General features: G+C 38.1%; 1 protein-coding gene across 11 annotated transcripts in view; it reads right to left on the bottom strand.

Moving 5' to 3' along the window:
• Rps6ka3 (ribosomal protein S6 kinase polypeptide 3) overlaps nucleotides 1–14,665 on the bottom strand; it is a 112,580-nt gene that overhangs the window by 44,125 nt on the left and 53,790 nt on the right. For all 11 annotated transcript variants that reach the window (XM_017318355.2, XM_030251196.1, XM_030251198.1 and 8 more), the window contains 2 exons: nucleotides 12,540–12,656; nucleotides 6,118–6,199 (listed from right to left, as the gene is read on the bottom strand). In XM_017318355.2, the coding sequence (XP_017173844.1) occupies nucleotides 6,118–6,199; nucleotides 12,540–12,656 (199 nt within the window). The remainder of the gene's footprint in view (nucleotides 1–6,117; nucleotides 6,200–12,539; nucleotides 12,657–14,665) is intronic.

The following is a 14,665-nucleotide window of genomic DNA, read 5'->3' as shown; positions in this document are numbered from 1 at the left end:
AGTATCAAGCTCTTAGATATAAGGTCTACATTTTGAGACTCTTCACGGGTGCCTATCATCACTGAAATACCAACCAAACAGATACAGATCTATGAAAAATTCCAATTTACACATTAGGCCTAGTAAAAGATAAATAAAAAGAAATAATAAAGTTCTTTGAGTGTGTTCTCATGTCCACTTTTCACTTAAAATGGCACATGCCTTTAATCCCAGCACTTGGGAGGTGGAGGCAGGAGGATTTCTGAGTTTGAGGCCAGCCTGGTCTACAGAGTGAGCTCCAGGACAGCCAGGGCTACACAGAGAAACACTGTCTCGAAAAAAAACCAAACCAAACAAAACAAAAAAAAGTACATTAAGTATTCTCTTTGGCATGTTTGAATTACTTTTAGTTTGGAACAATTAACGTAAGTTTTGCCTGAAATTTCTTAGAAAACAGAATCAAATTAAACATCAAAACAAAACAAAAGCCAAAATCCCAGAAAGGATAAAATTAATAAAACTTAGGAAACCATCCAGGATGGACCTGGAGGGTATCATCCTGAGTGAAGTAACCCAATCACAAAGGAACTCGCACAATATGTACTCACTGATAAGTGGATAATAGCCCAGAAACTTAGGATACCCAAGATATAAGATACAACTTGCCAAACACATGAAATTCAAGAAGAACGAAGACCAAAGTGTGGATACTTTACCCTTTCTTAGAAATGGGAACAAAACACACATAGAAGGAGTTACAGAGACAAAATTTGGAGCTGTGACGAAAGGATGGACCATCTAGTGATTGCCATATGCAGGGATCCATCCCATAATCAGCTTCCAAATGCTAACACCATTGCATACACTAGCAAGATTTCGCTGAAAGGACCCAGTTATAGCTCTCTCTTGTGAGACTATGCCGGGGCCTAGCAAACACAGAAGTGGATGCTCACAGTCAGCTATTGGATAGATCACAGGGCTCCCAATGGAGGAGCTAGAGAAATTACCCAAGGAGCTAAAGGGAACTGCAACCCTATAGGTGGAACAACAATATGAACTAACCAGTACCCGGGAGCTCTTGTCTTTAGCTGCATATGTATCAAAAGATGGCCTAGTCGGCCATCACTGCAAAGAGAGGCCCATTGGACTTGCAAACTTTATATGCCCCAGTACAGGGGAACGCCAGGGCCAAAAAGGGGGAGTGGGTGGGTAGGGGATTGGGGGGGGGTGGGTATGGGGGACCTTTGGGATAGCATTGAAAATGTAAATGAGGAAAATACCGATTTTAAAAAAAAGGAAAAAAAAAGAAAGTGAATGAAATCTAGGACATTGACTATCATAGTATATGGGGCATATGAGATAGTATTTTGGTATTTTGATTTATTAGCTGTATTGATCTGTAAAGAAAGTTATGTCACATTTATAAACACACACAAACACACACACAAATATATATAAATACACACATATCCTTGGATTCTTTCAATGACATTGTGTCACATGTCTCTTCACATGGTGAGGTTGTTTGTATTTTCGTATTTGCCTTTCTGAGTGTAATACTTCAGGCTTTATTATTGTGAAGAGACAGCATGACAAAGGCAACTCTTATAAATATTCCCCTTTAGGGATATATTTAATTGGGGTTGCCTTACTTCAGAGTTTTAGTCTATTGTATCTCTGGTGCAATGTGCAGGCAGACATAGTGCTGTCAGAGCTAAGAGTTCTTGATCTTGATCCAGAGACAGCCAAGAGGAGGATGTCCTCAGCACTAGACATAGAGAGACTTCAAACCCCATGTACACAGTGACACACTTTCTCCAACAAGACCACACCTATTGCATTCCCATCTGCCAAGAATATTCAAACCACACACTGTGTCTGGATAATTCTATTTAATATTCTGTCCTCTAGAATCTAAAAATCAAATATAAGAATGCCATGCAATTTGTTCTATAAGGAAGATTCCCCATTCTACAGTATATTTCAGGCATTCTGCATCTTCAAACTTATTCACGAAGATCTTAACTCATTGTCAGGAAAGGTCTTACATGGTCCTGAAGACATGGGCAGAGAACATTTTACATTGCCCTTATAACATATTCTGTTTTCTTTTGAAATAATGTAATTATTGCTTTTTATTGCTCATAATGATCATGAATGAAGTATATTAAAACATCAGAGTACAATGAAGAGAACCATTGTAATGAATATAGAATTAAGGGTTTATATTATGATCTGGTATATGAGAAATAAAAGGAATAAGTATCACAAAAAAAGGAAACCATCCAGGAAGCACAACATACACAAAGACTATGTGTTACAAAAGAAAGAATACATAACAAAAAAACTTCCACAAAACTAGAATATATGAGTTCCTAGTTTCAAAGGAAACACCCCACATACGGTATGATGAAATTTCACACTACACATAGAAAGATACTCCATAAATTTCGAGACACAAGGATAAAGAAGATTTTACCTATGGACTTCTGGAGAGGAAAAGTTGCTTACATACAAAGAACTGAAAAACATTTTATGTGTATGAGTGGTTTGCCTGCATGGCCATGTCCTACGTTCATGCAGTTCTTACGGAGGCCAGAAGAGGGCAGTGGAATCCCTCGGAACTCGAGTTACAGACAGCTGAGCTGTCTTGGGGATCCTAGGAAATGAATCCAGCTTCTCGGAAGAGCAGCAAGTGCTCAGCACCATTTATTCTAATCATACCTTCTATCAAACATGACATGTCTATTTCCCAAACATTCACTTTTCAATATCTATAACTATAAACGTTTCTGTGAATTTTCAATACAGGAACTCATTTTGTGATGCTATTTCCTCAGGTTAATTCAGCAGCGGTAATAACTGTACTTATTGCAAAACTGCTTTCTAATGATGCTGCTATCATATGAAATAACTCATTATTATTTGGTATGCATATACATATGCATATTATTTAATGTGCATTTCCATTTTAGGCCACTAAATCATTTCCTCAAAAATTTAAAAAATAGTATTTTATTGTTTTTTAATGTGTTTGGGTCTTCTGTCTGCTTGTATGTCTCTGCATCACTTGCATGAGTTTAGTGCCCACAAAGGTCAGAAGAGGGCAGCAGACCGTCTGGGACTGGATTTACAGATGGTTGGGAGCCACCATGTTAGGTGCTGGGAATTGAACCTGGGTCCTCTGGAAGAGCAGACAGCATGTTTAACCACTGAACCCGCGCTCTCCAGCCCCTCCTTAAAAGATTTATCTTCTTCAGCAACTTTTACTCAAAGTTCTCTACTTAGGCTGTAATAGTATGCCTTATCAACTACCTTTGCCATTAGTTTTACATGGACTAATTGCAATTGTACTACAAGAGATTTCCTTTCTTCATTAATTTATGGATTAACTACAGATTATCTTTAACTATTACTAGTATTATTGTAGTAGTCAAACTATCCCAGATTTAGCAAGTAGGAGCACCTTAGACAACTGTATATGTACTTTTCTGTGTAAGAGCGTGTATCTATGATATATGTATGTGTGCTGTGTGTGCCTATGCATATCTGTAGGCCAGAGGAGGATTTCAGGTGTCCTGCTCTACCACTCTCTGCCTTATTACTTTCAAATGGGAACTCTCACTGAACCTATAGCTACTGAACTCCACATAGTCTCCATTCTCTGCCACGAACTGCTGAGGTTACAGGCATGCAGGTGGTCATACTGGGCTTTTGTGTAGGTGCTGGGATCCCAACTTGGGTCCTTACATTTTCCCAGTAAGTGTTTACAAACTAATCCATCACCCCAGTACCTCAACTTCATACATTAATACAATATTTGAGGCCTAATTTTTTCTATTCCCCATTCAAACTATTTTGCATTATATAAAAGGTTAATTAAAAATATTTAGGATATTTAAGCGCACAGCAAAATTTTGTATATCTGTCCGGGTACCACATGCATGCCTGATATCTGAGGAGACTAGAAAGAGTATCAGATCTCCTCAGACTGGAGTTAAACTCCTTGTGAGCCACCATGCCGGTGGTGGGAAAAGAGCCCGGATCCTCGGCAGGCAAGGGTAGCTACTAATCTTAACCACTGAGTCCTCTCTGCAGTTCCTAACAGTTTTTATTGTCAACTTGCTTGTTAAAATTTGAAAGCTTTCTCCTGATTTTTTATGTTAAATGATTATGAAATTTAGATAGGATGAACTCTGTTATCATGTAAGATTAAGAATCTAGACTAATGGTTTTTCAGATATTTAAAAATAACTTGTGAAACCATTATTTCCATTTCCCATTGTTGTACTTACTGGCTTTAGCATACAGAATAGCAGGTACTCAATATTTGTGACAGATATAATGAAATTTAATATATATTTTAGTATTTTTACTTAGATTATTTTTCCAAATTATCACTGTTGTAAATAAGCTTTAATATTGGACAGAACTGTTCCTTTCTCATTTTTCTTTTCTAAAATATTCTTGAAGGTATGTTTTTCAAGCAAACCTTTGCATCATTTTGTGAAGTTTTAAGGACAAATCAAGTGGAATGTGGATGCTGAGCTAATCAATTAGAAAGGTAAAGATAAAGGGGTACGTGACCAATAGCTTTCTCTCCTAGGACTTAGGGATTTATTTTCTTTTTAAGTATCTTACCTTTCCAGTTTTATAAGTTCCTTCAAATACTATATACAACATAATCTTGTTAGCTATAAGAACAAGAATCTTCTCTTGCTTTTGTGAACCAACTGTCAGAGTTCCACCTATGTGAATTCATGACATGGGACTCAGGAGTATAAAGTTTCAAAGGCAGGAATTAAAAGTTAGGATGCTGCAGGGACCCCAATGGAGGAGTTACAGGAAGACTGAAGGAGCTGAAGGGGCTCCAGCTGCATATGTAGCAGAGGATGGCCTTGCCTTGTTGGACATCAACGGGAGGTAGGCCCTTGGTCCTGTGAAGGCTTGATGCCCCAGTGTAGAGGAATGCTAGGGTGGGGAGGCGGGAGTGGATAGGTGGGTGGGGTAGCACCCTCCTAGAAGCAGGGTAAAGGGGGGATAGAATAGGGAGTTTGCAGAGGGGAAACGGGGAAAGGTGATAACATTTGAAATGCAAATAAATAAAATATCCAATTTTTTAAAAAAGGAAAAAAGTTAGGATGCTGAAAACTTTGGGTACCTAGTTCTAGCAAGAATCAAGTAAGAGGTAACGCCACAGAAGTAAAGTATATATAGGACAGGAAATGTATTCAGGAAAAAGAACAAGAAAATGAAAGCAAAGGAAAATGATCTTTTCTAGAAATGGTGAAATTTCTTGGCATTATATCTACACTGAATGACTGGGAACACCAGAAATAATAAATGATCAATACAGACATTTTCTTGGCTATTTTAATGCTTTATGAATTATATGATTATTTAAGAGACCCCCCCCAGCATTAGGAATCAATAGCTCAACTATTTAGAAACTAGAGATGTTGAAAAGTAAATAGTACTAGTGAATAAAAGGAAGACTTTAGTATTGAAAGTCTAAATGTGTATCTCTTTGAAATGTCTCTTTACCTACCAAACTCATGTCTTACATTACAGTTTTATAAAAAAAAAAAATCAGATTCCAAAACTTGTTTGGAGACCAGAGGTCAGGATGACAAAATACTAAAAAAATTAAAGCTATTTTGCATCTAGGTAATTAGCATATTTTCCAAAAATATTAAACTAATTATTTGAAAATGAATCAAACGCAGTTTTCTTTTTTTTTTTTTTGCCATGGGCAGATATTTTCTTTATTTACATTTCAAATGCTATCCTGAAAGTTCCCTATACCCTCCCTGCACCCTGCTCCCCTACCCACCCACTCCCACTTCTTGGCCCTGGCGTTCCCCTGTACTGTCAAACCCAGTTTTAATCTTTTCAACTTCTACTTGCCTAAAGCCCAAGATGAACTCATAGTCCTTCCATTCTAACATGGCAAGTCCTGCTCTTAACAGTAATATGACTCTTAGTCCGGTAGGAAAAAGTCACTAAAAGCCAGTCTAAACTTAAAGCATTTACAAGAGCCAATTCAGAATGTTAGTAGGTAGCCTCAGGGCCCCGTGAGTTCTGAGACCGTCAGTTTGGTTAGGTTACATGAACATGGTAAATAGTGGCAGCACTTACCTTTCAGCGTGGCCTTCTTTAATACTTTCATGGCATAAAGCTGTCTAGCATCAGAGCCTGAGATTTTTTTAACTAAGAAAACCTGTATTTAAATGACAGAAAATAAACATTACAAAGAATTACAAACCAAATTCCTTTATTACAGCCAAGACTCCATTTATATATTCACACACATATATACACACATATATGCTGTACTATATTATACATGTATTTTGTCCAAAATATTGAAGTTTCAAACAGTGGTTATATAGTGATATTTCATTGTAAGAGGATAGTTGTTTTCTTTTTCATTTTGTCGTTTGCTAGTTTCCAAGGAGCATGTAATATACACAGTATGACAACTAACTCTACTATGAATATAGCAGCTAGAGAATACTCCACACATTCAAAGTATACCACAGGAAATGTCGGCTCTGCTTTATCAAAACCAAATTCTCCTGAGTGCCTCAATTTTTCCGGATGCTAGGGTTGTAACTTAAGGTCTCATTCAAACTAGGCAAACACTCTCCTACTGAGCTACAGCCCCAGTCCTACATCACAATTTCTTGCTTCTTTAGTTTTTTAAAAAATCACATTCACCTTCTCCATTACCTTCTTGCCATCGTCTCCTTCCTAAGTTGTCTATTTTCATGTCTTTTTATGGTGAGCCAATGAGGTTAATTAGGGTTGCTCATGGCAGCATGGACAACTTACCAGTGGCTATGCTACTAAAAAAAAATTGCCTCCCTTCCTGAGCAAACATCACCTGTCTATGAATCCTCAGGGAGGGGTGGGCCCTTCTGAATTGCCCCTATCAAAATTCTTACACTGGGGCATTTTGTGACAAACTTCTGTTGACACAATTATTCACAGATAAAGAGTCTTTTCTGTGTATGAAAAGTATACACACATCTATGTCACTGCTAGAGAAAGAGTAATTTAAAACATTGTTAATGAAGAATACTAGACAAATATTTAATAAAACGCTACCTTTTTGCGTTTTAACCAGCAAATCATCATATACATCAAAATATGAAAAACGAAGCCTAGGATCATTATTTAGCATCTTCAATTTCTGTATATTTGAAGATATTTTGAAAGAGTGTAGGGTTTAAGCAAAATAAATAACATGTGCTTTCAATAGCTCAGTTATTCTGTAATATGGTTGATTCAAACACTATCAACACATCATAATCATTTTGACTATTACATTCTTGATTTTTTCCAATAAGCATTAAAGAGACCTGCAAAATAGACCTGAAATTTAGTGTGCGCTTGCATGTGTACATGTAGTATATGATAAAGATCATAAACAGAAAGCTGGGTGTTCTGTTCTATCATTCTCCACCTAATTCCTCTGAGACAGAAGCCAGTAAGCGCTAGTGACTTTCCTGTGTCTGCCCTTCCTAGTGCTGTGGTCACAGATGCACAGGGCCACGCTCCGTCTTTTACATTGGTGCTTTGGATTTGAACTGTGGTCCTTAATGCCTGTGTAGCAAGGGCTGAGTCATTTCTCCAGCTTCTGAACCTGAATTTTAACCTATTTTCTCTACTTATTCTTTCAAATCAAGCAGTGTTCCTCTTTTTGTGTTGTTTTGCTTTTTGAGATTGGGTCTTACTCCATATAACCCTGGCTGGTGTAGAACTCAGAATAATGTGCCAGCCTCAGCTTCCCAATTGCTGGGAATTCCAGATGTGAGCCGCCACCATGGCTGACTAAGAGCAGTGTTCTTGAGCTGCTACAGGTGGGAAGAAGAGAAGTAATTACAATCAAGATTTAAGCTTAGAGGCAGCTTTCACTGATCTGACTTACACTCAATGTGATTAACCAGGAATCTCAAAATTATTTATCTACGTGATTCTCAGGCAAGGTAAAATTTTATCATTTTGCAAAACAGTACAAAGGCAATGAGTAATGAAATCAAATGAAAAGCACCACATGTGACCTCGGCCCCGCAGAGGCAGAATGTGATCTCTTGTACTGAGTTCTCTCTGCCAGCACTAAGCCCCACCTAACAGCTCTTTTAGTCAATTATGGGGAGCCGATCTAGGAGGAGAAAAGCATTTTTTAATAAGGGTGGTTCTAAGGTAGACTGTGTTCAAATGTGAAAGGCAATCAGATGTTAGTAATAACCATGAATAAAAATATATTCTAATTGGGTAAATTTAATTAGGAGATTGCCCTAACAATGTCTTTATTCCATTCTAAAAGGAAATTTCGTACGGCTTCTAAACTTGTTGCAGTTCTTTGAAAGTACCTTCTTAATTACTTTTAGCACTTCTGAACTTCCACAATGCCGTCAAAAGCATCTGCAGTGCGGCAGCATGACAATCTGGGGAAGTAGGCCTACTAAACAATGCCAGTTTTATGCCCAAATCAGGGCTTAGAGAAGTCAAACCATTCGCCTGGCGTCACAGTGGAACTAGATCCACGTCAGATACCCAGTTCTGGGTTCCTGCTCAAGGAATTCTTTAACTGTTTCCTTAAGCCAGCGAGCCTCCAAGCTCAGTGAGAGCAGCAGGAGTCCTCACTTGCCCACGCAGCTATTATAGGCTCTGACAGGTCATCCTGTTTCCTCGGTTTACACTGGCCTTTAAGGATGAGTAAGAAAGAAGACACCCTATTTTAATGTTTGCTATTTATAGTGAGGCATTTAAAGTACTTTTACAGAAATAAAGGGAGAAGCATTCGAATTCCTTGGAACTTAAATATTATGTTTGCTGAAACCTAATGTATAAAAATAAACTCATCTATTTGGTTTGTTGAACAGTATGGCAATGCGGTTAATGCCAGATATTATGTGTCTGGCCTTATATAATTTAATTCTCACCATATTCCCGTGAGGTCAGCACTATGACTCATTAATGTTTTTCAGAATTAGACGTTAGGCATAGTGCTACTCATGGAACCTCTAGGCTAGTGGGAGAGATACCCAATGAGCAATTTTGCAAATGAGTAAGTGCAACTGCAGTAAGTGTCAAAGAGGAGAGGTCTCGAAAGTTCTTTGAGGGTATCACAAGGGAGAATGACGGTAGGGTAGTAGGGACATCTTCTCTGATCACAGCTTCCAGAGCCAACCAGGTGAAGAAAGCTTAGGCCCAAACTAAAGGCCAGTGGGGTCAGAACACAGCTGAAAAGTATAAAAACTGGTGCTTTAGAGCTGGCTAGGGGTCAGACTAAGGAGCTCCTCTGCAATTGTAAGAAACCGTCTTTATCATGAAAACAAAGCAAGGCGGCTGAGGAGTTAAAGGGTACAATATTAGTTCATGCTGGTTCTCATGGACACAATTGAGGTTACAGTTTTTTGGAAGCTACTCTATAATACTTTTTGACTAGACCAGGGGAAGGTAGAGGCAGCATATCCTAGAGAGGTGGCAATGGAGGATAGGATCATATGATTCCCAAATTATCTACTAACTCAACAGGATCTGGTGACAGATCATACTGGCTGGGGTGGTGTAAGACATGGCAGGGATTGGGGGTGGAGAAGGAAAGGGAGGCAGGAGCAGGCTTGAAAAGATGCTAAGAATGCCTCTTTGGTTTCTGGCTTGTTTAACTGGATGCCATTCATAGTGACAGAGAAAAACTGAACTAGGATAGGTTTGGGGGTAAGGAAAGATTATGAGTTTGGTCTTAAACACGCCAAGCATAAAATAAAACACCTTTGAGACATAAGTGGGGGTGAGGAGCAGCTATGGAAAGAGTTCAGCGCTTGGAGAAGAAACTTAGGTTGGGAATATAAATCTGTGATGTCAGCAGCATATGAGTTACAATTAATACAGGAGCACAGATAAAACCAATTAGCGAGTGGTACAAAGAGATGACAGGTTAGAATGCAACATCAATGAACTTGCATATCTAATGACATGCTAGAACAGGGAAACAGGGCTCCAGGAGATTAAGTAACGTAGTGATAAGTAGAAGAAAAAAATCAGTTCAGTCTGGCTGACCTAGGGTTTAAAATTATAACATTATATCCTGCTGTCCATTGAGTCTGTATTTAGATTAAAAGTATGCTCTATGTTTAAAAGTGGTTAAACAACCATAACACATGATCTATATTAGCAAATAGCTACTAAACAGTTTCAATAAAATATACAAGCAAGATCTGCTAGTGCCATTTTGATGCTTACAGACCATGACATTTTCCAGCGTTTTATTAAGATGGAGGTGCTAAGGAAGAACTGCACTGCCAGTGTTGTGTGCAATCTCAGAATATCTTTTTTTTTCCTGCTGAGACTCTGTCTAGAAAAATCTCAAGTGGTAGCATCATGGGAAGTGAAGGCAGGAACGCTGTTGGGAGTTCAAGGCTAGTGTGTGCTAGAGGGAGACCCTGTCTTAAAAGAATAACGGCAACAATAAAAACAAAAAGAGGAGACTATATAAAGGGGATAGCTTGTCATTTTTAATTATTTAAAAAACAAGAGAGCTGGGAATGCAGTTTAGCAATAGTGTGCTTGCTCATCGTGCCCTGAAGCCCTAAGCTCAACCTCCCTATTGACATAAAACAAAAACAACCAATCTGCTCAGACACCTACCCCAGTAGGGTGACAATAAAGGGCAGTCTTAAAAGATAAAGTGAGTATGAACACTGCCAATTTACTAAGGTTTCTACTGCAGTTCTGAATAACTATTCATCTTTTCTATACTTAGTAAAAAATATAAAAGAAAATGTTGCTGGTAAAAAGACTGGTAGCATTTCATAAAATATTTGTTTTACAATGTAATAAAACATCCACGAATTCTAAAAATTCTTCTCTTTTTGGAGAAAGGCTCTCACTTTAGTCTAAGTTGGCCTTGGATTCGCCTATATAGCCAAGGCTGGCTTCAAACACATGCCAACCATCCCTTTTCATCTTCTTCGTTGCTGGGATTACCAACCCAAGACATAAACTTTTAAATCTGAACATCTTTTAAATTTGCATTCAGTTCCTTTTAACTTTTAAGATAGGACCTTATGCAGTTTAGGTTGGCCTCAAATTCTCTACGATTCTTCTTGAGTGCTGGGATTAGAGGCTCATGATATCTGGTTCTGTTTTCCTTGTAACTTTTTTCTTTTGTTTTTTTGACTAGAAGTCTCTACGCAGCCCAGGCTGCTCCTGAACTCAGAGATCCTCAGGTATGTGCCATTATGCCAGGCGTGCTTGTAACTTTTAAATCTAAATTTTATGAGCTATCTATTTCTTTAGGATTCATACGTATATTTCTCTAGAAGTTTCCTTGATGAGGGTTCAGACTACACTATCTGTGAGAACAGCAAACATTTTTTTAATTTTATTAGATATTTTCTTTATTTACATTTCAAATGCTATCCCGAAAGTTCCCTATACCCTCCCTGCTTCCCTACCCACCCACTCCCACTTCTTGGCCCTGGCATTCCCTTGTACTGAGGCATATAAAGTTTGCAAGACTAAGGGGCCTCTCTTCCCAGTGATGGCCAACTAGACCATCTTTTGATACATATGCAGCTAGAGACACGAGCTCTGGGGGTACTGATTGGTTCATATTGTTGTTCCACCTATAGGGTTGCAGACCCCTTTAGCTCCTTGGGTGCTTTCTCTAGCTCCTCCATTGGGGGCCCTGTGTTCCATCCTATAGATGACTGTTTCATTTAACAGCATAAATGAAACATTCTTAATGACTGAATCATCTCTCCAGACCTATCTTGTATATTTTAATGGATACATAACTATTTATGGGGCATAATGTGGCAATTTGATAAATATATGCAACGTATAATGACCAAATATGAGTAATTAGTGTTTTTGTATCTTTAAACATGTTAGCCAGTTGTCATGTTACATGCCTATAATCCTTAGGACTTGGGAGACTGAAGCAGGAAGACCTGCCTGGGCTACACAGTAAGAGCTTATGCTCTCCAAATGTTAACTTTTTGCGCTGAGAAGCTTCAAACTTCTCTTCTAATAAAACATATAATGGGGCTGGAGAAATGGCTCAGCAGTTAAAAGCACTGACTGTTCTTCCGAAGGTCCGGAGTTCAAATCCCAGCAACCACATGGTGGCTCACAACCATCTGGCATGACATCCTCTTCTGGTATGTTTAAAGACAGCTACAGTGTACTTAGATATAACAATAAACAAATCTTTGGGCTGGAACAAGCGGGGCCCGAGTGAGCAGAGGTCCTAAGTTCAATTCCCAGCAGGCACATGATGGCTCACAACCATCTGTCCAGCTACAGTGTACTCATATACATAAAATAAATAAATAAATAAATCTTTAAAAAAATACAATGAATTGTTGTTAGCTCTAGTCATGCTACTGTCCTATAGAACATGAGACCCTATTTCTTCTATGTATCTAATGTTGGTACCCATTAGCTAGCCTCCCTCTATCCCTAGCCTTGTGTGATTAGCACTCTACTTTCTACTTCTATGGAATTTCTATAAACTTTGTTTATAGCAAACAACTATGACTTACCTTTCCAAATGATCCCTGCCCTAATACTTTTAAAAGTTCAAACTGGGAAGGATCTGCCTTTTCATGTCCTTCCTTCACATGATGTGTGATTGCAATTTCTTTGATACTGCCTTCTTCCTGTTAAGGTAAATATAGAGACAACCCATTGTTAGCCCAGAATGACTCTCATTAGGAACCAAATAATCTTAACTTAGTATAGCATATAAGAATCCCTTGAATTAATACACAAAACTACTCTTTGCTGACTTATCAAGTAAACAGAAAATATACAAGTAATTATACTTTTAAGTTAAATGTTAGGAGAATATTAGGTCCTATCAGCTTCTACACAATACTAGCACTAATTATTTGCAAGTCTTCATTATTTCTATTTTACATAATTAGGATAGTTTTGAACAACAAAAGTGTGTGAGAACATTTGAAAATAGCAGATTAGAGTACTGTACTGTGTCTGGCGTGTGAGTATATCAGGTGGAACAAATGCCATATATTAAAGACATGTTTGTTGGGGAGAGGGACTGACAACTGTTCTGGAGTGGACATGGTTCTATCCTTCACACAGCTGCCAAGCAAGCATACTAAAGCGGAGTGGGAAAGGAGAGTGAAGTTTTAGGTTTGAAATTCCTAAGTTTCCTTCCTGACCTTAGAGGAGACACAGGGTTATTAACTATGGTCAGAAAAAGATTTAACCTTTGAAAATATGGATCATGGGATGAAGATGAATGTTTTACACAATAAAACTGAAAATTCTTTGGGCAGATGAAGGAAGGATATTTTGAGATAGTGTCTTATTATGTAGATCAGGCTGGCCTCCAATTTGTAGGCAATCCCTTTGCCTTAGTTTTTCCAGTGCTGGGATTACAGGCATGTAATACCACATTCAGTTTTATAAAGGCTCTTTAAAGTCTAACGTGGATACTAGAAAATAGGTAACATATACATTGAATTTCAATTACCTATCTGTGTAGAGATGAACAAATGAATCAAGACAATACTATGTGTTATAGACAAAAACAGCAACAAAAATATCAACAAAACCAGAAGTACAAGTCTGTTAAATAAATACTGTCATTCCCATTCTATTGACTATAAATGTGGCTTTTTCTACATGCTTAAGTACTGGCAGAAGAATCTAAAAGTGTTATACAAATCCTTTTGTTTTTGGAGCTAGAATCTCACTATGTAATCCAGGCTAGCCTCAAACTCATGATCCTACTGATCCTCAGCCCCCAGAGGACCAAGATTAGAGGCACTCACTATATCCGGTCTCATTATTTTTAGCATTATAATCTTTTCTTCAAAGGTTTCCTTAGCAGTTTCTCATACACACTTAAAAGGGTGGCAATAACCTTAGTGGTAGAATACTTGCTTAACCGGTGGGAGGCCCCAAGTTCAACTCCAGGACCGGAAACATCGACTAATACCAATCAAGAGTAATACTGATAATTTAAGTAGAGATTTCTCGAAAAAGAAAAATCCAAAACAAAAAAGCAAAAACAACAAAACAGAAAACTACATCAAGATACCATAATGTAGCTTCTGGAAATGTTCAGCAAAAAGAAAAAGCAGCTCCAGGGGTAGGCGAGAAAGGACTTGCTTCCTTTCCATTCTCCTCTCCAAGGCAGAGGAGTGGACAGTTGACAGGCTAGCCTACTACTTGGCAGCTTACTCATTTTGGACTATCTTAGAATTCTAGAAACAATAACATTTCCCCACTGGCTTCATGTATTTTGGAACCTCCCAGCAGTATCCCTTTAATTCTCATGACAATGCTCTATGTCAAGTGTTTGAGCTGAACCAAGCATTAACGGATTCTTAGGAGTTACCCTCTTTCTGAGCAGTTACAGTAAGAAAAGCAGGAAGAGAACAAATTAATAGAAAAAAAACTTTCCAAAGAAAAATGAGTATGTAGAAGTGATAAATAAGGTCTAGATAAAATTACAGAAATACTTTATGCCCCAGTACAGGGGAATGCCAGAGCCAAAAAGTGGGAATGGGTGGGTAGGGGAGTGGGGGGGAGGGTATGGGGGACTTTTGGGATAGCATTGGAAATGTAATTGAGGAAAATACGTAATAAAAAACATTTAAATAATAAAAAATAAATAAAAGCAAAAGAAAATTACAGA

This window comes from Mus musculus, chromosome X (genome assembly GCF_000001635.26).
Source record: "Mus musculus strain C57BL/6J chromosome X, GRCm38.p6 C57BL/6J".
NCBI classification, from domain to species: domain Eukaryota; kingdom Metazoa; phylum Chordata; class Mammalia; order Rodentia; family Muridae; genus Mus; species Mus musculus.
The sequence above is the reverse complement of the archived record's forward strand: the minus strand, read 5'-3'. Positions and strand labels throughout refer to the sequence as shown.